Consider the following 23,694-nt stretch of genomic DNA (forward strand, 5'->3'; position numbering starts at 1 on the left):
GGGTGCAGAGGTCACACAGGTATTCCAACTCTAAATGCAGAATTATGTCACAATCACACTGCATTTCCTCAGTACTCAAATATTCGGTGAGTTTTATGGGTTTCTGCCCCCCCTGAAAAATTAATATGGGAGACAAAGCTGAAATACAACTGTGTTCTGAATGTGCTCACCAAAATGCATTCTGATATCATTCCTCCCCCCAGCAAATTAAAATTATAACATAACATCAAAGATAGCTTCCAATATCAATTATCAGATAACAATGCACATACAATAACACATAAATGAACCATATGAAAACATGAAGCTGGAAATCAATCAAATAAATCAGATCAGCAATATGCAACACCCCATCTAAATCCCAGTCACCTAATTCAACCAAGTGTATTGCGTGCATTACTTCTTCCAGTTAAGCAATAATTGTCTTTAATTATCATTTTGGGAGAATTCAGTTTTCATTCCAGAGCTGAGAGAACACATGTGAAATGTCCAGTTTTTGCCTACAGTCCATTAAAGGGTGTCAGACCATGAAGAAATCCATTGGCTTTGCTTTCCCTTTGGCCAGTTTCATATCAGTTTTTCTGCCATGGCAACAATCCAGATTCTATGAAGCCATGCTTCAAGTGTCAAAGTTTCTGCTAATTTCCAGCTTTTAGCTATCCATAGCCTAGCTGTCAAGAATAAAAATGATACTAGTGAACACAGTAAGTTCTCATTTTCCCACTCCCTGATGTTAAGGATTGCCAGCTGTGGAGAGAAGAGTACTGCAATTTCTTTAAAAATCATAGCTCAGTAAGATATTATTTTAGGGTAACTCTAATGCATATGTATATATGACCCTCTTACTCCACATATTCTTCAGAAATTGTATCCTTCCAAGCCAAAAATATATGCCAATGATTGGCACATGCCCTTTCTGATATCTAACATCTTTACTGTTCCCTTCATAAACACTGGTGGCAACTGAGCTGAAATTCAAGATTTATATATATACCTTTTGGTCTGATAGCACAGTCTTAAAGCCATACAGCATGTTGCAAAGTATTCTGCATTCTTGTCCCTCTCCCCGATGAAAATTGGTTCAGAGGTCAAGAGGATATATTATCTCAACACACAACAGGGTCTTGACCTGAACATACATATCAAATTTCATTCCAATAATTCAACATTCAATTGCACTGATACAAACAAGCGGCACCAACTAAATCTAAATCACATTCATAGTCTGAGTTTGAATATGGAAGATAAATATAGGAGATAAACATTTAGGAAATAGAGAGATTCTGTCCAGATTGGTCCTTGCTGCTTACATTGTCCATCAGTTGTATTTGGGAAATGTCCTCATTCTCTGGCAAACACCTTACAGCAATGCACCTAGCAGTGAGATTCATCAAAAGAGACACTAATTCGTTGTTGATGTTCTATCCTGAGATGCATCAAAGCCCACAGGATGAACCATGGGCAATGTGAATTTTACAAGCCCTGTCACGAGAGCCAGTGCATAATCTAATGCCATTGCTTGTGACAGGAATGTTCTCATCCCCTCTAATCCCAAACGGCACCACCCTGAATACAGAGATATGGGTTGGTAGAAATGGCCATTCTGGTAACAGTGGCTGAATGAGTACAAAAATGGAAACATCAGCATGCCCACAAAAAAATAAAAGGAGACACTACAAGGCTTTCACAAAATGCAAAAAAAAGGCTACACAACAAGGATATAGTTACAAGGCTCTCATTAGGACTCTCTTAATATACAAGGAGGCCTCCAGAGACACATTTGTAATTCATAAATCACGGGTCTTTAACGCCAGAAAGGATCAATTTTCTTCCCTGTCTGAGGGGGGGGGGGATCTTATTATGCATTTTAGATTTATATCTGCTGAGTGCACCATTTTTTTTTCCTTTGAGGCAAGCAAGAAGAGAGAAACACCCAGAGCAGTTTAGCTCTGGATGCTAAACTCCTATATCTTTAATTCGTTAGGGAATTAAGCACATTAATTGGGTCTGGTGTAACCAGGCCCTAAGAAACTTCCTGAACTCCAATGTTAAGTAGCTCTTGACCATGCAGACCCCACTGCTATTATAAGAAAGACAGTAGAGCCACCAAGGAGGGACACATCAGAGCTGGGAGTCCAAGAATACCCTTGCCTTAGTGCCAACTCCTGCTCTCCTGTTACCAAAGGACTAAAGCAGTCAAGTTGCCAAGGAGGAAAGGGCATTCTGTCCATTTTCAATCTTCCCAGCAGTGGAACCTTTTCACTATGAATCCCACACTATAAAATATAACACAACTACATTTTATTATATACGAAGATACTTCCACAGGGAAAAATGAGCAGAGGCAAATACCATCAACTGGGACAGTACCACTTTGGGGGCAAATCACACCTGAGCCTGCAAAAATGCCCTGCGATTTTTATTTTCAATTTTAGGGGAAATGGTTTGTAAAGGGTTTTCGGCGGTGGGGTTATGCACATATATTCAGAGTACACAGCAGTTTACTGTGTCTATGGGGGAGGGGGTAAAGCCCAGAGAAAAGCGGCTCTTTAGTTATACAGTGGTACCTCAGGTTAAGTACTTAATTCGTTCTGGAGGTCTGTTCTTAACCTGAAACTGTTCTTAACCTGAAGCACCACTTTAGCTGCTGCTGCTGCGCCGCCGGAGCCTGATTTCTATTCTTATCCTGAAGCAAAATTCTTAACCTGAAGCACTATTTCTGGGTTAGCGGAGTGTGTAACCTGAAGCGTATGTAACCCGAGGTACCACTGTAGCTGTAAATACCAATTTGTGAATGAAAACTCCACTCCCTTGCATAGGCAAGGAGTCTTCAGTTGCAGACAAAGATGGACCACAGAAATGCTTATGTTTTGCACTACAACCCTAAGGCATCAGAAGTCAGGGGGTGGGTAAGAGAAGAGCATTCCTGCTGGAGCTTTTCATTACATGGATAATGAATGTGTGTGTTAGCACACGTTAGCAGGAGAGTAGGCTGCTCTTGGATGGGTGCACTGAGCTGATCATGATTTGTCATGAATTCACAGTGCATATGATGAGTTAGAAGGGACAGGCTTGTAGGGTGGAAAGTGCTTGAGATGACTATATTTATAGTAAACCAAGCTTGCAGTTTGCTTTTATCAAAGCGGGCAAAGAGCTCTTTGAGGTGGAGATCTTTTTAGTGCTGCAAGAAAACAACATTCACCGTATTTTTCGCCCTATAGGACGCACCGGCCCATAGGACGCACCTATTTTTGGGGGGGGGGGGAATCAAAGGAAAAAATTTGATTTCCCGCCAGGTTTGCGCAGCCATCCCCAAGCTAGAAGAGGGAGACGGAGCACTTCGTCTCCCTCTTCTGCCTTCAGGGACAGCCTCCCAAGCCTCTGTGGGGCAGCGCACTGCGCTGCCCTGCAGAGGCTTTGCGCAACCATCCCAAGCTAGAAGAGGGAGATGGAGTGCTCCGTCTCCCTCTTCTGCCTTCAGGGACAGCTTGGCCCGCTATCCCGCGAGCTTGTGGGGCTGGCGGGGGGGAGAAGCAGGCTTGCTTTTCCCACCCCCAGCCTCCAGATCAGGTCGGGGAATAGCGGGATGGTGGCGCTTCGCCATCCCCCTATCCCCCGAGCTTGTGGGGCTGGCAGGGGGGAGAAGCAGGCTTGCTTCTCCCACCCCCAGCCTCCAGATCAGGTCGGGGAATAGGGGGATGGCGGAGCGCCGCCATCCCGCTATTCCCCGACCTGATCTGGAGGTTGTGGGGCTGGCGGGGGGGAGAAGCAGGCTTGCTTCTCCCACCCCCAGCCTCCAGATCAGGTCGGGGAATAGCGGGATGGTGGCGCTTCGCCATCCCCCTATCCCCCGAGCTTGTGGGGCTGGCGGGGGGGGAGAAGCAGGCTTGCTTCTCCCACCCCCAGCCTCCAGATCAGGTCGGGGAATAGGGGGATGGCGGAGCGCCGCCATCCCGCTATTCCCCGACCTGATCTGGAGGTTGTGGGGCTGGCGGGGGGGGGGGAGAAGCAGGCTTGCTTCTCCCACCCCCAGCCTTCAGATCAGGTCGGGGAATAGCGGGATGGTGGCGCTTCGCCATCCCCCTATCCCCCGAGCTTGTGGGAGAAGCAGGCTTGCTTCTCCCCCCGCCAGCCTCCCGATCAGGTCGGGGAATAGCGGGATGGTGGCGCTCCGCCATCCCCCTACCCCCCGAGCTTGTGGGGCTGGCGGGGGGAGAAGCAGGCTTGCTTCTCCCCCCGCCAGCCTCCAGTTCAGGTCGGGGAATAGCGGGGTGGCGGCTCTGCGCCTCCCCGCTGTCCCCAGCTTTTGGGTGCAGGATGCTGCCCGCAAGCCTTGCGAGCCCGCGGGACATTCCGCCGGGCTTGCAAGACTTGGGATAACTTCCTGAAGCCTGGAGAGCGAGAGGGGTCGGTGCGCACGGACCCCTCTCGCTCTCCAGGCTTCAGCGAAAGCCTGCATTCGCCCCATAGGACGCACCCAGATTTCCCCTTCATTTTTGGAGGGGGAAAAGTGCGTCTTATAGGGCGAAAAATACGGTATACAAGTGTTGAGACACAAAAGGGGGGAGTAATTAAAATATAGTGTTGAAATGATAAAAGGTACATTTCTGCACAACTCACCTGCCTACCACAGCACACATCAGATCTATAAAGGTGGTGAGTTCAAGGGTGCAATTGATACTAGCCAAATCACATGCCTGAACTCCCTAGGATAGAGTAGCTGGCATGTTTTTAAACAGACCAGTCCATTGACCTGGATGGTAGGATTGTGTCAGATGTATTAAGTCTCCTGTACTTTGAAAACTAGCTTGATAGTGACTTGTAGCAAAGTTCTGAGTGTTAAATTATTTGGCAGATATAAACTGACTCATGATTCAAGCCGTGTTAAGACAATTCTGTTCCTCCAGATTCCTCTTTCCTAAAATAGGGTTCCAGGGGCAAATGACATTTTAAAATGTGTTAGATGATTGTCAAAAATGAGCTGGCTATCATTGGTTTCAATTCTGTATGCAGTTGCCCCAATGTCCAGCCAATTTCCTTGCATCTAGTGCAACTGTAACACTGTGCAGAAAAAGTAAATGCAAATCAAACACATTAAGTCATTTTGAAAGCTAATTCCAAGTGCCAGCGACCAAAACTTAATATCATAGTCCTCACTGTTAAGTGATTCATTTGTGTTCCAAAATACTGTTCCTTGTGTCTATCTGCCTTGATTAACTGCTTGAAAAGTACATTTATAGGCCAGGAAGGAGAGAGATGGGAGACCTGTTATAGGGCAAAACAGTGACAACACAGATTTTCAGACAGCCTGCTCAATCTTGTCAATTTCAAAGCAGTCTCTTAAAAGCTCAGCTTTACAATATGATGATGACCCAAGCCTTTTATACCATCTGCCTCTCACACTGCTCAAAATGAGTCTTTAACCAATGTGTAAGATATATGAGTTGCATTAGATTTAAAAAACAGGCTTCTATATACAGTAATGAAATTTCTCACATGCTGTAAAAAAGAAACTAGCCTTCATGGTCCAAAGAAGATGAAGGAAACACAGCAAACCAACCAGTGCAATGAGAATCAAGACCTGCCTGCTATGTGCATTGCACACATTTTTTAAATGTGCTTCACATAGCTTTAAAAAAATGCTGCAACATCAACCAGGATTATATTGTTTTTCTTTCCATGAAAACCCAAAACAAGCATTTACCTAGCTTCTGTGTTGTTCCGAGTTTGAAAATGAAACCACAGTGCTTTCCCAATGATGATTTCACAATGAAAAATTCAAACATTGATCACGTGATGATACTTAATCTGGTTTCTCCACTTCAGAGCTGCCTTGTTAAAAGAGGAAACAAGCCCCTTGAGAGAAGGGGGAAGACTGCTCATTTATCAGTCTGTACTACCGTGCATCCCCTGACCTATTTTATTACTAAAAATAGCCCTTCTTAGGTCACTACTGCAAATTGAATTCTGCTGCTTCATTGCCCACTGCAGTCTCACTGAGCTGCCCGCACACACAGCATTAAGAAGGTTAACCCATCTGTTGCCATCTGCATCTGGTCCTTTAAAATATTTGTGAAATTGTAGGCTGCATGTGATGTGCTTGTTGGAGACTCTTGCTTTATTTCATTTTCACCCCACATTTTAAATTGAAAGGATTGTCAAAGCAGTGTGTGCAATTTAACAAAATACAATAAAATGACTACTTTAAAACCACTGAAATAACTGATTTCAGTCAAAACAAAACAACACACACTGTAAAAGAACAGAAAAAGGTTTTGAAGTGTCCCTAACAGCAATTAACCAGGACCTATGGCACTCTGGGTTAAACCACAGAGCTTAGGACTTGCCGATCAGAAGGTCAGTGGTTCGAATCCCCATGACTGAGTGAGCTCCCGTTACTCGGTCCCTGCTCCTGCCCACCTAGCAGTTTGAAAGCACGTCAAAGTGCAAGTAGATAGATAGGTACCGCTCCGGCAGGAAGGTAAACGGCATTTCCGTGCTGCTCTGGTTTCGCCAGAAGCGGCTTAGTCATGCTGGCCACATGACCCGGAAGCTGTATGCCGGCTCCCTTGGCCAATAAAGCAAGATGAGTGCCACAACCCCAGAGTCAGCCACGCCTGGACCTAATGGTCAGGGGTCCCTTTACCTTTATAACGTCACTACAACAGAAAAATGTCCCTCCAAGCCCCTTAAAAACCAAAACAACTCAAATTGGCAGAGGAATTCCACAATGAAGGGACCACTACTGAGTGGCACGGAGCTCAGGCATCCTCAAAAAGTTGGTTTTAGGACTCCAAGGAACTGCATGCAAGCCCATGAAAATTCCTGGAGGACAAGGGGAAGGATGTGAGCTGGGAAAGAGGAGGGAATTGTTAGCATCAATCCATTCACTGTTACTTCATCAGTCCAAATCCCTCTTGGAAAAATCATGATGTCCTTCCAGGTTGGGGAGAGCAGAAATAGAAACCCCTGCAGCCTGGAAGCTGAGATTGTCCACCTTGCCCTTCCCATCCTGCAGCACCATCTTTGAACATTTTGAGGTGCCATATAGAGTCTTCAGACAACAACTCCTAAAAGGACATGCTCACAGAATCTCCTCGGGCTCCATTGAAGGTGGTACACAATCTGGGCAACAGCCTCAAAAGGAACCACCTGGAGAAAGTTCATAGTCTTTGCTGAAATGTTGTAGTAGAGTCCCTAGAGTACCCATGGATATCTATGGCTAGAAGAAGCTGCCCAGTTTCTTTCAGAAAAAAGAAAGCATGTTGTCAGGGGCTCAGGGACAGAGGCACAGCGGAGACAGGAGATGGAGAGCGAATGGGAAGAATCTGAGGACAGCGGGGGGGAGAATGACAGTGATCCGAGGGATTCCATGAGCCTCTCCAGCGAATCAGAGGATTCCCAGAAGGGGGCGCCGGTGGTCAGGACAAGGGGGGTCCAAGGGGGGACGCGCGGGACAGCAGAGAGCCTGGATTGGGAACCAGGTCCTAAAGCCCGCCGGAGGGAGGGAGAACAATCCGGGGAATCAGCGTCGGAAGAGTCTAGGAAGGGTGAAACCCCAGCGGGCAGGAGGACCCAGCGGTCTAGAGTTTCAGACGTAGGGCTGCGCGCTGCGGCTGTGGAAACCAAAATGAACTTCAATAAAGACTTTTGTACATAACAACAGAGTGGCGTTGGTCCTTTGTGAGCTGGGACCAAGGGCAGCCCTGACACATGTCATAAAAAGGGGGGGCAAAGCAGGCCACGGATTTGCATAAAATTTGTATGTACTGATTTATGTATAAACAATTTTGTATGTACAAATAATTTTGTATGTACAAAATTGTACATACAATCTACGGATATCAGGCAAGCACTGACAATGAGGTGCTTTTATACTGTAAGCCACCCTGAAGTCAGCAGATGAAGGGTGGTATACACATTATTACTATTATTAAAAAATTCCTTCCAGTAGCACCTTAGATAACAACTAAGTTTGTTATTGGTATGAGCTTTTGTGTGCATGCATACTTCTTCAGATACCAATAACAAACTCATACCAATAACAAACTTAGTTGGTCTCTAAGGTGCTATTGGAAGGAATTTTTTTTATTTTGATTCGACTACAGCAGACGAACATGGCTACCTACCTATTATTATTATTATTATTATTATTATTATTACTATTACTATTATTAGTGTTCAGGGTCAGGCAGTACAATCCTATGCATGTCTCCTCAGAAGTAAACCCTATTCAGTTCAACAGGGCTTATTCCCAGGTAAATGAGTATAGGATTGCAGCCTTAAAATAGAAGCACATCCTGCACATGCACAGAACCTCATTTTAATTTCTGAGGGAATTCTAAACGTCTAAGGGAAATTACATTCACCTGAGTATTGTGAGCTGAGCAAATTCACATTTCAAAGTAGTTAATTACTAACTTCAGAAATATCACAAGGGAAGATCTCTCTATGCAATTGCAGTGGGAATTGTGGGTACATTTCCAGGTCTGACGTAAACCACTGTGGATCTCCCTGATTCTCTTAGCAATGTGTCGAAAAGCAAGCCATTTTAAGAATCATTGTGTCAAGGAAATGTTATTAAATGGAGTACCATTTTTTTTTTTTTAGGATACTTAATTGTCAATCAGACACTGCAAAAACTAGCAGGAATTTTCTAGAAACAGCCTTATAAAAAGTTGATATTTTCATGTAGCTGCCATATTCAATGTTACATATTTGCATTATAGCAGCATTTATGGGCCAATCACAGTGGGGCACTACTCTATACCTTTCCTGAAGAGATTACTATATGAAAGACAAGATAACAACAGATGAGTAGAAAAAAGCAGCACAACTCCACACATGAGATCAAACAAGAAATAACAAAGAGAACCAGCCTGAAGATGGTTCAAACATGGGAACGATGGATTTGGAGTACAATTTTCTTTCCAATGACTATTTTTAACAGTACTAGTTTCTGTTGGCAACCCAAGTTGGCAACCCAATGGAACACGCACACACCTGGAAAAACCCACCAGCTCTCATTTGTGTACATTTTTCCACTTCTGTTCTTAGAATGACCATGGGATCAAATTGTTCATTAATTGTGAAAACAGCTGGAAAAGTACAAGTGTAAGTTAAACCAAAGTCACTGACCTTTGTTTCAAGGTCCTCATGAAGACGGAATGCCCATGGCATGAAAACCACACAATAAATCTACCATTACACATCAAACCTGTGCAAATGCCTTTAAATGGTCTTCATATTAGTATGAAAGAATATTTTAACCTTCAGCTAAGTTCCACTTGGCAGATGCATTAATATCTGGATTCACCCAAAGTGACCCTGGGCTGCAAAGTCAAAAGGTGTTGTTGGGGGGGGCAGATATTGCTTAATGTAGGAATAAGGTCACTTAAGACTTCAGTGGTGCTGTTTATTTTGCAAAAAAAATAAAAATTGGTGGATGTCTTGAGGGAAAATGAGCAATCTGCTCTTCTTGATTTTAGGCCAGCAATATACTGAGTGCCTTGCCATGTGGAAGGTAGCTCAGGTCACCATGTGTCAGCTGTGTTCTTCACAGCTTGTACATTAAGCTTTGTGGTTTATGGAGACAGGAATCCAACTGTGAGAAGGCACTGCTTCATCAGGAAAACATTACAAAGTCTTTTCAGAGAAAAAGAAGTCAAGATTAAGGCTCTCAGATGCTTCAAAACCCCTTTCTATCGCATTCTGCCTTCTGGGATATCACCAAGTGTTGCCCACATAATTACCTCTGTAGGTTTTGGGGGTTTTTAAACATAGTAGAATAACTGACATCCCAGCAACAGAACTAGAAAGGCCTAGCAAAATTGCTACCTGTGGATCAGCAATTTACAGGTACTCCAATTTCCCAAGGTATGTATGATTATGTCTATCTTTCATAAATATGTTTAAAAGCATTCTTTTGAACAGCACAAGTCCTGAACAGGAAGCACTTAATAACTCTGTAGCCATCTGGGTTATGAAACAGCCCACTCTACTAAGCCATAACTAAATTGTCTGTTAAAACCAATTAAGATAAAAGCTCTTTGAATATCTCAATGGCTGTGATTTTCTGTTAAGTCAAAAATAAGATTTCTCCCCCATCCTTCTCAGTCCTGGAATACAGCAGCCTTACCTCACATGCCACAAGTGACCAACATCCCCTGAATGAGCCGGTTTTAACATCTGCCAACAAACAAGTTAAACCAGAGGCCTCACTTTCCTTAACCAATAGGGAAGGCTAGTTATTGTGAATCCCCTCAGGGCCCAAAAAATGCAACTTTGGTCCAGTGTGAGAGCCAGTGTGGTGTAGTGGTTAAGAGCGGTGGACTCGTAATCTGGTGAACTGGGTTCGCGTCTCCGCTCCTCCACATGCAGCTGCTGGGTGACTTTGGGCCAGTCACACTTCTTTGAAGTCTCTCAGCCCCACTCACCTCACAGAGTGTTTGTTGTGGGGGAGGAAGGGAAAGGAGAATATGTTAGCCGCTTTGAGACTCCTTCGAGTAGTGATAAAGCGGGATATCAAATCCAAACTTTTTTTTCCGGGGGAAACATCTTCTTCACATCCCCTCCCCCCAAATATTTAATGAACAAACTTTGTGAAAAACTGGTGACCACAGTCCACAGCCTCTATATCTCTATTCTCTATCCTGGCCATTTTAAATTCTGGCCAATCCTCAGAGAACAACAGTCTTACCTCATGTGCCACAAGTGACCAACATCCCCATTAATATTGGGTAGGTTGAATAAGCTGGTACGTTTGGTTCTTGTTCTTGTTTCTATTATGTACTTTGTGGTTTTATTCTGTATATTATGCTATGAACCGCCCTGAGATCTTCAAATGAAGGGCGGTATAATAATAATAATAATAATTAATAATAATGCATAAACTCTTTCCCGTGGCTGCTTCAGACTTTTACTTATGAGTAATACATGCCAGTTCAAAAGAGTTATGTGCTCTTCTTTCCTCTTACATTTCTGAAACTCAACACAGTAATAATAGTAATAATAGTTATTATTATTATTATTATTATTATTATTATTATTATTATTATTATTTATACCCACCCAGCCACTCTTAGCCACTAATTAAGACATTAACTACTGATCTGACCAAATCTGAAGATTCCCTCCCCCCCCCATATAAACACATATTCCACTTAGAACTGTCATCCTTAGACTCAGAAGTGTCATAGAAGGGACACATTTTCAGCTGCAGCACTCTCAGGATCCTTGAAAGCTACTGGACAGTATTTTAAGCATCCGATTGGCTGTATACCTTGCTAACAGTAAGGTCACTTTGCCACTCCTCTTTCAAAAATGCCAACTTTTGATATTGTGCTAAGTAAAACACAAATGCAGTTTCACACAAAAACTCCTCTCGTGGAGAAATTCAAACCCTCAATCTACCCAGTTCTGCTTCTCCAGCCTCCATCACTGGGGAATCCCCATTACTGATAGGGAAGCTCTACTGGAAAGGAGTGCCCCATTGTACCCACCCAAATGGTGGGTGGAAGCAGTGCCGGATTTACGTATAAGCTAAACAAGCTATAGCTTAGGGCCCCACTCTCTTGGGGGCCCCAAAAATTAAGGGGGGGGACTGGGTGTACATTTCCAAAATATAAGATAAAAAACAAATAAAATAAAACCTACATACAGCAACAGTGTTTTGTGTTTTGTGGGCTCCTATGATGTAAAATGATGTAAATAATGCTAGCTTTTTGTTATGTGCAAATGGCTTTAGATACCTGTTAGGTCCATAAATTACCATATAGCATATATTCAACACAAAAAAACAGCAACAATTTGTTGACAAAGGACAGCTGGACATCTAAAGGGCCCCATTACCTTCAGTAGCTTGGGGCCTCATCAAACCTAAATCCGGCCCTGGGTGGAAGCTACCACCATCAATAGCCACCAGAAAACACCAAAACAGAGCACGACTCTGTGTGCAGAGCAAGGCTCTTTGTGTGGATCCTGTGCAGACCCTGCTGCCATCACACGATGAAAACTGCTCCCACCTGAGAGTTGGTGGTATCATTCCATCAAGTTCTGCCACAGCTGGCCAGGGATTAGGATTCCAGCCTTAATAGTGAATGGAGTAGCATTGCATATTTTACCCCACTGCTTTGAGCAACAGTCCAGTCACTTCTGGCATTTACAAAATAAATGTATAGGTCACTGAAAAGCGACCTTTTACTACTTGGATCAAGATACTTGGGGAGTTGTGGCAATATAAGCAATTCAATTTCCCTTGAGATGACGTGACAGATGAGTTGTCCTGCTGGGTTTGACAGATTGCCATATCTGGAAGAAGCTTTCCTCCAGGTAAGACTAGCAGTGACTGCAGCAGTTGCTTTTCTACTGCAGCATGGAGACTTGAGAGCTATCTCAAGCTAGCCAACACTTATATTGCATTCCAGGTACTTTTCTGTTTCTCTTTGCAAAACAGAACCACAGCCCAGGTTTTGTAACCATTTGTAACCCCTTTCATTCCTTCTATTTTTATCGTACTTTGTTGTTCCGAACAAACTCAGTAATGATTACAGTGAACTGGAGCGTACTGTAGGTTCAAAGGCCTTACTTATCCACAGGCCACTGATTCTTTTGTATATACCAGCCTAGAGAATCCCATATATACTTCCACTCCTTTGGACTTCTGTTGACTTCAGACTTTTGAATGTCAGAGCAAAGAGCAGAATATAGCATTTCCATTTTCAAATAAATACTTCCTAAGAGAAACTTGGTGCAATGTCCTGGGCAGACCCAGCCCAATGAGGACAAGTATTTGGAAGTATTTGGAAGTTTATTTCTTTTCTGGCAAAGCACTTGGCTACATCAGTTCTGAAGGTGAAAAAGTTGTACACACCCCCTGCTAACCAGCTGCCTAGGTGATCTACCTCTACAGTCCTGCGCTCAGTGGTGAAGCTACCTGCTCCAACACCGGGAGTGGCGTACATCCGGGGGCACGGCTGGCACACGTCCCAGGGGGCATGGCACGCATCGGGGGGTGCACAGCAAGTGGCAAGCATTTCTGGGGCGGGCGTGATGTCACCCCCCAAAGGTGACTGCCCCCCTCCCACCTTCGTCCGCCAGTCCCTGTGCTCTGACCCAGACAGTTGGGGCAACAACGTGACCATGCCCCTTTCAGCTTACTTAAACCCCTTTGTCTGACACAGTACATGCAAGCACCCTATAACTCCTGAGTGGCAGCTCCAGTTGCTCCTGTCACTTTAAGCCCGCCCCCCCCCTCCCCGTGTGTAGAGACAGTGGAGGGGTGGACAGGAGAGATTCCAGAGGCATAGCTATGTCTGGGACTGATGCAATGTCTTCTGCTTCTAAGATTCCCTGCAACTCTTCTCCCGTCTCCTCCACCCCTACCCCATCTCAGGCTGCCTGGTCTTTCCCCCTTGACTGCCCTCGGCCACCAACTCGGCATCTGCCTCACGGGTGGCACAGAAGCCCACAAATTGCTGGCCTCTTCCCCTGGATCATTCTCCTGCTCCCCTGCCTGAACATCCCCCGCTCCTCCTCCGACTCCTGCCGGTCCCTGACATGCAGTCTGTAAAAAGACTTTTATTTTTAGAGCATTATAATCCAGCTGAATTTTCTGTGCCAAATTGTAATGACAGAAGTAGGAGACCAAAGGAGGATGCGGAGAGGCTCATAAAAAACTCATTCTCTGATGGGAAAATCAAAGTGATGTTAATTAACATCAGAGTTACCCTCTGGAATAAAATAATAATTGGGACACAAAAAGGAACACTTAATGTTCGAAGAAACCAGCGAATATAAAATGAAAGACCAATTACAACATGTGAGGGTCCAATTAGGTTTTTGTTTTGTTTTTTTCAGAAGGGTAGCAATGTTACTTGTGGGGTGGGGGGAGACAAAGTCTTGTGGTATCCTAAAGATTAATTCTTTTGTCAGCTAGAGTCCTCTTCGTCAGATACATGAAGTGTTATCCTGAGTTAGTGGGTAGTGAGCATCCGCTTTACAGAAAAGTTCCCAAACTAAAGTCTGTGCACCACCAGTGGTCCATGAGATCCACTCAGGTGATCCATGGTTTACCTGTGGATGAAAACTGAAGTAGATATTCATATTAATTCTTAACTGTACTTTTATTACTTTTTGATTTCTTCTCCTACTTCACTAGATGAGCCCGAGTTCTATGTAGGTATGCACTGCCAGGCAATTACATTTGCAGGTAGAAGCTTGTGCAATTAGGATTTTAAATGGCATGGGGAGCCACCACACATAGAGCAGGCTTCCCACTTCAAGAGTTTCCTCTCCATGAAGATCAATGAGGCCAGGGCCAGGGAATGCAGCTCTTCCTCTTCATCACATGATTCATCACATGATTGTAATTAGGTGCGGGAAGTATGCAAATGAGTCTCCAGTGTTATAAGAGGGGGAGAAAAAACTATCCCTCTTCTCCACACTACGCCTAATTATATAAACCTCCATCAATAATCTACTCGGTTCAGGATGGGGGTGGGTTAGGGAGAAGTGTTACGTAATAGGCCAACGCACAAAAAGCTTACTCAGTCATGTTCCAGCTCCTCAGCAACTTCCATCAAAAGCTGAAAAACTGAACTGACATCTGAGTGACACTAAGACCATCATTCCACTCACAAATGACAGGCACCACAAGATTTTGCTACAGGGGGAAAGCACATTGGTACATCTGTCTCATCTGTCTCTTATAACTAGCTGGTAATGGTATCCCGTCGCTGTCAAAACACTGACAAATAGGGTGTGGTAGTGATGAGGAACCAGAGGGCACTGGACATTTTTGAATGCAAGCTTGTCAACTGCATGTTGCTGGCTTATTTTATCATGGCTTATATCCACAAAGATATATTTGTGGGTATCTGGTCTGTGATGGCTAACTGAGAAAACTCTCCAAAGAAGGCACAAGTTGTGGCACTTAATATTCCCTGCCCTCATCTGAAAGGAGGCTAGGGCATTTCACTGAACACAGAATTTCTGCTGAGTCAATGCCTGCCCATTGTCAGAACTGTAAAGCACATATTATTTTTTATTTTTAAAAAAGGTAAATAATGACAGGCAGCTATTTTAACTTCCCCTAAAATTTTCTACCACAAAGCAAAACTGGTACAGGATGTCATGCTTACACCAACACCTACATATATATCTTTACACAACACTCCTGGGATCCCTTCTCCTACTACTGTAGAGGTTTTATATTCTTGGTCTGGGGCTGGTGGGATGAACTATATTTTGAGAAGTGTTGAAGCAGCATGAGCTCAAAAAAGTTTATTCCAAGAGGATAGGTGATATGAGTAGAGCAGAAAGATAAAGATGTTAATCTTTAGACTATATTAAATAACGTGAATAAATTAAAGTGTGTGCTTTTCATTGAGTTATATAAATACAGTGGTACCTCGGGTTACATACGCTTCAGGTTACATACGCTTCAGGTTACAGACTCTGCTAACCCAGAAATAGTACCTCGGGTTAAAAACTTTGCTTCAGGATGAGAACAGAAATCGTTCTCTGGCGGCACGGCGGCAGCAGGAGGCCCCATTAGCTAAGTGGTGCTTCAGGTTAAGAACAGTTTCAGGTTAAGAACGGACCTCCGGAACAAATTAAGTAGGTTCAGGTTAAGAACAGACCTCCGGAACAACTTAAGTACTTAACCCAAGGTACCACTGTAGAGATTTAGCAAAGGAGCACATTCTTGTTTCCTATTCCCCCTGCAGTATGAACTACTATGTAACAATTTTATTGTCTGGTAATATAGAGGATTGTCTATCTGATACATTTTTGCAAGATGTACATCTGTAATGAGTTTAAAATAGCTAAATCAAGCAGAATTTTTAGAGTTCTGAAATAAAAATCAGAAAATTAAATATTGGCATTTAATAGATAATAGAAAGATAATTCTGTTGGCAGCTGGAAAATTACATTACAGAAATGGAGAACAAAACATACATACATACATACATACATACATACATACATACATATATACATATATATATATTTGGAAAACTGCCCAAAATAGGCAAAAACCACAACTCATTAAAATGAATGCATTGAAATCTGTTCATTTTATAATTTTGTGTATTTCATAAACATATAAGCAAATAGGACATGACTTTATATAAAATGCATAAGAGGGAAAGCCCAGTGCACCAGGCGAATAATATTAGGACCAAATTGGGGAGGAAGGATTCACCTTAACAAAAACAATCTTAAGGCAATGACAGGTGAATTTCCCTGCACAAACATACTCACGTAAGGAAAAAGTGTACCCATGTGCACTGCTTCTTTGTTTTACCAAGTGTGTATATGTTTCAGAGCCACAGTACCCATCAGATTTCATAGATGTGCATATGTAGCAATAGAGAAAACAAAATTTCATTTATGAAAATATACACAGGTTGTATAAGCATATCATATGTAAAGTAGCGGTCAACTAAGTATAGTGAAAATTAAGTAGGGTGGCACATGGTTATAAGGGTCCTATTAGAACTGTCTCAGCCCTGTAATGAAAGCTACATAATAAAAGTTAGTAAGATGCAAAATGAGACATTTGTTGTTGTTGTTTAGTTTAGTCGTGCCCGACTCTTTGGGACCCCATGGACCAGAGCAGGCCAGGCACTCCTGTCTTCCACTGCCTCCCGCAGTTTGGTCAGACTCATGTTTGTAGCTTCGAGAACAGTGTCCAACCATCTTGTCCTCTGTCGTCCCCTTCTCCTTGTGCCCTCAATCTTTCCCAAAATCAGGGTCTTTTCCAGGAAGTCTTCTCTTCTCATGAGGTGGCCAAAGTATTGGAGCCTCAGCTTCACGATCTGTCCTTCCAGTGAGCACTCAGGGCTGATTTCCTTAAGAATGGATATGTTTGATCTTCTTGCAGTCCATGGGACTCTCAACAGTCTCCTCCAGCACCATAATTAGAATTGGTCAATTTCAGTTTCTTCAGCACCAGTGGTTGGTGCATAAACTTGGATTACTGTGATGTTAAAAGGTCTGCCTTGGATTCGTATCGAGATCATTAGTACAGCTTTTGCCACTCTTTTGTTGACTATGAGGGCCACTCCATTTCTTTTACGGGATTCTTGCCCACAGTAGTAGATGTGATGGTCATCCGAACTGAATTCGCCCATTCCCGTCCATTTTAGTTCGCTGATGCCCAGGATATCAATATTTATTCTTGCCATCTCACTTTTGACCACATCCAACTTACCCAGGTTCATGGTTCTTACATTCCAGGTTCCTATGCAATATTTTTCTTTACAGCATTGGACTTTCCTTTCGCTTCCAGGCATATCCTCAACCGAGCGTCCTTTCAGCTTTGGCCCAGCCGCTTCATCAGCTCTGAATCTACTTGTACTTGTCCTCCGCTCTTCCTCAGTAGCATGTTGGACGCCTTCCGACCTGAGGGGCTCATCTTCCAGCGTCATAACTTTTATATGCCTGTTGTCTTTGTCCATGGAGTTTTCTTGGCAGGGATACTGGAGTGGCTTGCCGGTTCCTGCTCCAGATGGATCACGTTTGGTCAAAACTCTCCACTATGACCTGTCCATCTTGGGTGGCCCTGCACGGCATAGCTCATAGCTTCTCTGAGTTATTCAAGCCCCTTAGCCACGGCAAGACAGTGATCCATGAAGGGGAAAATGAGACATAGTCCCCTGCAATTTTGAGCAAGTTATATAGCACAAAGCTATCAATGGCTCTTAAGCGTGATGACTATTTTCTACCCTCCACTGCTGGAGGCAGTATGCTTCTGAATACCAGTTTCTGGAAACTGCAGGAGGGGAGAGTGTTGCTGCACTCATGTCCTGCTTGCAGGCTTCCCACCGCCATCTGGCTGGCCACAGAAAGAACAGGATGCTGGGGCTAGATAGTCCTTCGACCTGATCTGAGCAATCTCTTATGTTCTTATTCTATCATCTTTCAAAAACCTACAGAACGAGTCAAAGATTTATGACTCACGGAACAGCCCAAAAGCCCTGAATAGATTGCCAATCATAACCCCTTATTAGGTTCCCGCAAACTCCATTCTCTGGGTCTGAGTCACTGAATAGACCCGTGTCCTTCATTCTCTCACCTCTAAGGGACAGGCCCATTTCCCGTAGCCGAAAGATACCGTGATAATATAGCCTCCAACACCAGCAAACAGCAATGTGATGGGAAGAGGACAGCATGTTCCAAGCATCTTGAAATACTCATTAAATAAGTGTCTCTGACTTAACCTATATAAAACTTCAGATTAAATTACTCTGATGGTCTGCTCCCAGGCTTATTCTATGATTCACTGAAATGCACAGATTTGAACTGCTGGTGGTTGCTGTATTAGCAGGACTTACAGGCATTTAGGAAGGCGGAAACCACCAAGGCTAATCTTGTTACTGAGTTCCCCTCTACTAGCTCCCATTAGCTTCCCATTGAAAATCTAGATTGGTTCCAGTATAAAGGCCCTTCACAAATGATGTGTTTCCTATAGGGGAATAACTAGTATAACAAAAATAGCAACAACCCTGTACACACTATGCATTTATGCTATTGTGTGTTTTCCCCTTGGCTTTTTTCAAGAGAGGGATGTTTTTGGTTCATCTCAGCATTTTATTTCCAAAGCAGAGGAGTCAATATATAGTTGGGTTCCATGTTTGCATTTTACCTGGGAATCCCATAAAAATAAAACTGACTCAACAGAAGAGTTTAAAAATACCAGAAATACCAGATCAGTGGCTATGCTTGCTGAGGCTGATGGGAGTTGAAACCCAACTGTGTCTAGAAGGCCAAAGGTTCTCCACCTTTAGGCTAAATGATTTCTCCTACTTTGTTTAGTTATATACTAAGTAAATAAGCGTACAATTAAATGAGGACACCTATGGTATCTGGGGTGGAGAGAGGATAATTAACTGCAAAACTAGCCTGGAAATGAGGATGAATCCAAGCCTTTTTGCCAGGACTTCTTTTTTCATTTCGCTCCTTGGAGCTAGCCAGCATAAATGTTGCTCATTTCACATCTGTCATATTTGTCTAAATTGTGCTGTGATCAGATCAGCCTGACACCTCTTATATATGTACCGATTCATGCTCAGCTAGTTGCATTCCGTTAATTTACTCGGCATTTAGATATTCCACCTATTAACTCTTGCTTTTTGATCAGTTTGCATTTGCCTGTGCTCACTGTAGCTTTTAACAGCTCTACTGTTGTCTCAATCAGCTTACATCCTAGTTAACACTGTATAATTGTAGAAGGACTTCTGAACCCTGGATCTTGAATAGCTGTCCCTGCCCCTGTTTAAAAACTCACATTAGCAAGGAAATAATACACAGTGATTAGAGACAAATTTCTATGGCCAACTCACATAAATGCTAGAATGAATAAATAATCGATGGTTGTTAGGAAGAATCCCTGCTAGGTGCCCTTTTACAACCTATGGATGTGATTAGGAGTGCAATGAGAAAAGAGAGAGTTCTGTTAACATGCCTCCATGCTGGTCTTCCAGGAAGCTCTTACAATGCAGACCCAGTTGAAGCAGAATTTATCATGTATAATAGATAAAAGTAATAGAATGGCATGCTGCGCTTTCTTGCTGTACACTAATGCTCTGTGCTATGCTAAAAGATCCCCCCAACTATTAGAGCAGTATGAAAAAGAAACAGAGAATTTATGATTATCTCCCAGTGACAGTCTTCCAAGTCCCCAGGGTTTGCACGTCAGACGCATGATCACGTCCCTTGCTTTACAAGGCTGCCACGAACATCTAAATAACACTGTCAGGATCGCAGAGAGGTCTGTCCATCAGGCAGTTCCAGCCTTGCATCCCAATTGGTGCTCACTCTGCCATGGAAATATGCCTTTCATAATCTGTTAGGAGTGTTTCTTGGGCTGATGCTTTTTACCATAACATAGCTAGAACTCTAGAACTTAATTGAGAAGAAATTGACCTTGTGGATTCAATGGGCCAAAGATTCCTTTACCTTCCTTTAAAGAAAGAAAACAAAGATTTGCTGCGTTGGAGTGGCATTTTCTCTTCTTATAATTGTTTTTAACAACAACAATGTAACAACTGATACTAATAATATTTCATATGCAATTGCTTGCACCACTGTGCAAATAGAAGAGACTTCTGCTCATAGGGGTATCATAAAGCCACTCTGGAAAGTCCCCTCATCCCTTAAAAGCAATTTCCCAGTGGGATGAGGGATGGAAGAAAGGTAGAAAAGTTGGCCACACATTAACATGGAAACCAAATCTTATGAAGAATTGTTGAGAGAGTTGGGTATGTTTAGCCTTGTAAAGAGGAGACTGAGAGGAGATATGATAGTCATCTTCAAATTTCTAAAGGGCTGTCACACAGAAGATGGAGCAAGCCTGTTTTCTCCTGCTCCAGAGGGTGGGGCCCAAGCCAATGGTTTCATTAAAAGAATGAAGATTATTGTAAGGAAGAACTTTCTGATAGTAAGAGCTGTTCGACAGTGGAACAGACTCCCTCAGGAAGTGATGGACTCTCTTTCCTTGGAGTTTTTAAAGTAGGATGCCCATCTGTCATGGATGCTTTAGTTGAGATTCCTGTATCGCAGGGAGTTGGACTAGGAGACTCCACTATTCTATGATTCTATGTCTTCCAGGTCCTAAGCCTACTATTCTAGCCGCCAGGTCAAGCTGGCTGTGTACTAGATTCTAGTAACTGGAAGATGTTCACCCATTGCATGATTTAAGATTTTGCATAGTACAAAGAACTAATGCACTACATTCCTAAACCTATGATATATGATCTATATTGTGGTGCAGTAGGAGTTTAGTAGGAGCTTATATTTGTAATGCCTATGGCAATGATTGGCTGAACTGCCCTGACATCAGAGAGCCAAGGCAGGCAGAAGGGCTTTGGTCTTCCATTTGTTGAACTGCTGAGTTCTTAGGGAGAGGCAGTGCATGAAAAGGGGACTAGGAGGGAAAAGGAGTATTGGCTTAGGAAGTAGGAGTGGTGGGCTTATAAAAACAGCAAGGCAAGGGAAACTGGTTGGAGCAGCTTAGCAAATGAGGATTCAACAATGGGAAGTGATGCAGAGGAATGAGAGCAATTGAGGAAAAGCAAGATCAGGAAAACTGAAAGAGGGCAGAGGAAAGCTACACAAGGCCAGGAGCTGCAGAGATGAGAAAGCTTTATTTTATTTTTTTCAAGATAACAAGTCACATTTTTGGCTGTAGGCCAAACAAAAATTGTAAATGCATAGAATTTTCCTCCTTATACTAAAATGCAGATTAGTTCATAAAGTTAGATTTCTTATTATCTGCTTGACAGTGAATGTTCCCCTGTCAAAATAAAAGATATTTGCCTGATTTTTGATGTCAGGTGCTGGGCAGCTGGGCATGGTTTGGGGAAAATGGCCTGGCAGACCAAATTAGGACCCCTGCCAGGCCTAATTAGCCCCAGGGGCCGGAGGTTCCACATGACTGTGGCATAGAATAGATGAGGAGCAGCCAGCTTGTTCAGTATTGAGGGTTGCACAAAAATATGCCATGAAAGAAATAATAATGCTAATTTTCGTATTTGAGATCCATGCAGTTAACATAATTCATCTTGTTTGTAATTTTCCAAACTTTCAAAGTATTAATAGAAAAAACAACCAAATGGAAGTCTTGAAACTGCTTACGCTTTTTTAAAAAAAATGACTTTGCCTCTAAATCCCCTCCCACTTCAAATTTCTCCCGCCCCTAGCATTTTCAGTTTGCCAAGCAGCTTTTTGAAGGTTACATCTGCAATCGATAAGTTTATGGGGAGTTAAGAGGCAGCAGCAGAATCTGCAGCCTCTTTTTAAATAAATCCTTGACTGAAGGTCAATGAGAATTTTGATGCAAACTTCACTTGAGTCAGCATTTCACCAACAATTCACATTTTTCCCATTTCAGGTTATGTACATTATGTACAATGCTCATGTCCTCTGCCACAATTTCCACGTTGATCACAGTATACCATAAATGATAAGTCTGGCACACGATACATTCTTGGTTCTGCTCTAACTGGAAATGAATTGTTCAAAGCATTTGATAATGGAAGCTACTTACCAACTATTGCTAGATTGTGCTCCGAGCCACATGCAATCTGCAAAAGAAATGGGAACATAATGGTAAAGAGATGAGCTAGGCAACAAAGTTTATTGCTATCAGTGTAATTTGCACTGTCCGATTCTAAATCCAAATAAAATGGTGATGAAAAGAAAATCTATGTCATTATATTTTGAGAATAACAGATTGCTTCCGTCATTTGATATGCATCATTTATAGTCTTCAGAGTCCTAACAAGGAGGTTTCAGCTTGCCTCATTGTAATCAGGGGCATCACTTCAGGTTTTAACAGAGACAAACAGTTTCCAAAGGGGTGGCAATTCAGCAAGATTCAAAATCCCACTTGTGGATGTATTCCAAGTGAAACTGGAAGGAAGTGGTGTATTTTAAAAGTATGTTTTAATTATTTTTGTTATTATACTTCATAATAATTATAGTGATCTTCTCAACACAAGGCAAACGCTTTAAAAAAAAACCACCCAAAAATAAATTTGTGCTTTTGGCATGCATTTCTAGTACAAAGGTCCATTTAATTTTTGAGCTGTCCAGAGCTACAGATGTTCCTGAGGAATAATTACATGTGATCTGCAACACAGGGATGGGGTGGGAAGGCAACCTGCCAGATTGTATATCTTGTTTCTTAGAAGCAATATGGCACTACTCTTTTCCCCCAAAGACCATTATAGCTGCCATTCATTTTATTAGTAATAAAAAAATCTGCTCCTTCAAAGGTCAGAGAGCTCACCAGGGGAAAACAAAAGTGTGATCCACTAATTATATAGTAAGATATAACTGAGTCTGTCTTGATTTGACATGAGACCATTCCACTTTATTTTCCCCCTCTCACTTTGATCACTCCAGATAAGGACAACATTAAAATAACAACATACCCATACAGCATCAGAGCAGATAAAGGGAACCACCCATTTCCCTCTCATGAAAAGCTCCCACCTCTACAAGATCCAAGTTGTGAAACAAAATTCCAGCTTCTGCAAATGATGAGCCTATCATTACTAATTAAGAAAAAGAGCAGGTTGCATACATTCCCTTCATATTCAAGCCCAGAAAAACCACCAATGTATTCTGTACAAAGGAGGGCTACGAGGGACATGTATTAGGACTTGCTAAAGGGACAACCTCTCACCCAAGCTGATACAAGTAAATTGCTTATTGAATACAGTGGTACCTCGGAAGTCAAACGGAATCTGTTCCGGAAGTCCGTTAGACTTCCAAAGCATTTGGAAACTAGGGTGTTGCTTCCAATTGGCTGCAAGAAGTTCCTGCAGCCAACTGGAAGCCGCGGAAGCCACGGAAGCCGTGTCGGATGTTCCGGTTCCAAAGGACATTCGCAAACTGGAACACTCACTTCTGGGTTTGCAGGATTTGGGAGCCAAAACATTCAACTCGCAAGGTGTTTCGGATCCAAGGTACAACTGTACTTTGGTCCAGGGCTCTACAGAAATCCAAATTACAACTGATTTTGATCTCATCTTCTAAGTAAATTGTTGTTTTAACTCTTGAACAACAACACAAGGGGGACTACGGCAGGAGACAAAATTTTAAAGCCAGTGTTACAATCTAGATCAGATACTGCATCAGGACTACGGCAGGAGACAAAATTTTAAAGCCAGTGTTACAATC

General features: G+C 42.9%; 1 protein-coding gene across 5 annotated transcripts in view; it reads right to left on the minus strand.

The window, feature by feature from the left end:
- Positions 1–23,694, minus strand: part of SERGEF (secretion regulating guanine nucleotide exchange factor) — a 117,641-nt gene that overhangs the window by 24,077 nt on the left and 69,870 nt on the right. For all 5 annotated transcript variants that reach the window (XM_081202449.1, XM_081202448.1, XM_081202450.1 and 2 more), the window contains exon 10: positions 22,055–22,091. In XM_081202449.1, the coding sequence (XP_081058575.1) occupies positions 22,055–22,091 (37 nt within the window). The remainder of the gene's footprint in view (positions 1–22,054; positions 22,092–23,694) is intronic.

The sequence above is a fragment of the Podarcis bocagei genome (genome assembly GCF_964188305.1).
Source record: "Podarcis bocagei genome assembly, chromosome: 1".
In the NCBI taxonomy this organism is placed as follows: domain Eukaryota; kingdom Metazoa; phylum Chordata; class Lepidosauria; order Squamata; family Lacertidae; genus Podarcis; species Podarcis bocagei.